Source organism: Penaeus monodon, chromosome 23 (genome assembly GCF_015228065.2).
Source record: "Penaeus monodon isolate SGIC_2016 chromosome 23, NSTDA_Pmon_1, whole genome shotgun sequence".
Classification (NCBI taxonomy): Eukaryota; Metazoa; Arthropoda; class Malacostraca; order Decapoda; family Penaeidae; genus Penaeus; species Penaeus monodon.
In genome coordinates, this window is record NC_051408.1 from 17,721,284 (window position 1) to 17,722,671 (window position 1,388).

The window sequence follows — 1,388 nt, forward strand, 5'->3', positions numbered from 1 at the left end:
ATTAGAGTTGCCCATATTTTGCACCACACATGGGCAGTGAAGCATCTGGATCCAAGGAATTAATGTGACCCATGTGAAAATCCTTAACATAAGAGATGGACAATTCGATAGAAAATGAAAAGGGAAGGATATCATTCTGTACACAGAAACAAACGCTTCTCATTATATCCATTAACAAATAAACATAAATAAGTACACCTTAAACTACTTGTAAGATATTCCACAGTATCAGATCAAACAAGGAGAAAAAGACCTGCAAACTCCAAACTAGGGCCCTTACCTGAACGGGTGTGGAAGGAGGCTTTCGTGGTCTTGATCCCGGAAATACTGGAGCTCAGCATCTGTGTGGCTACGGACACGTGGGAGGCCAGACCGCTTTTTCCCGCCCGCCTTACTCCCCAACCCCTCCTGAGGCATCCTACACTATGCCCCTGACACTGCAAAATAACATGAGAGTTCAGTCAAACACTCTTTTTTTTCTCTTTTTCTTGCTTTATTAATATCCTTTCTCTTCACACAGAAAATATTCCTAGCTTTCCCTTAAGTAGATTACAAATATGAATGTGATGCAGAAAAGTTATTAATCATATGATAATTGGATACATATGACAAAAAAAATATTTAGCTTATAAAAAAACACATCACACACTTTGCCACTACAAACAATATATAAATACCTAAATAAAATATAACTTCTTTTCAAAAGCTTGGTTTAATTTCCAACTTTTACATTCTCAAAAATCACATATAAAAGGTATAGCCAATAAATATATTTAAATAAGCTCTCAAGAATTTCAGCTTTCAAATATTTCTATTAAACCAAATTATCTATATATCAGATTTAAAAGAAAATCAAGAAGCACCCAACTCAACTTTTCCAAATATCAAAACACATTATAGTTATAAGTTTGATTTCATCCTTAGTCTTCACCTATTTAAAGTAGCATCCTTCAAACTGGGACTTTGTTTGTAATCATATTGGTTACATTGTACTGCATAATTCATTCTGCTAAATAAATGGCATTTTTAAAAATAATCTTATACCCATTTTTTTGCCACAAGCAACAAATGTGAGCAGCAAAATAGGGAATAATAAACCCAATTTTTATGTAAAAATGGAAATGAAATATTGTATAAACTTAGAACTTATGTTTCAAGATACAAGTCATCAAAGTTTCTGTACACCTGGCATGTCTACATAAAAAATAGTAGAATAAGCCTTACTGGTATAATTCTAATTCATTTTAATGGATATCATAATAATACAGTGAAAGAGTGATACTAAAACTATATACATCATATGAAAAGTAAGAATTAGAGAACACTTTGATTTAGGGCTTCATAAAAGTTAAATTGTCTGGGGATTAACAGTCATGGTAATTACATAG

General features: G+C 32.5%; 1 protein-coding gene across 2 annotated transcripts in view; it reads right to left on the reverse strand.

Annotated features, from left to right (window-relative positions):
• LOC119587849 (WD repeat-containing protein 37-like) overlaps positions 1-1,388 on the reverse strand; it is a gene marked incomplete at its 3' end in the record, with an annotated part of 35,088 nt that overhangs the window by 28,678 nt on the left and 5,022 nt on the right. For both annotated transcript variants that reach the window (XM_037936554.1, XM_037936553.1), the window contains 1 exon segment: positions 281-437. In XM_037936554.1, coding sequence (XP_037792482.1) covers positions 281-417 — 137 coding nt within the window.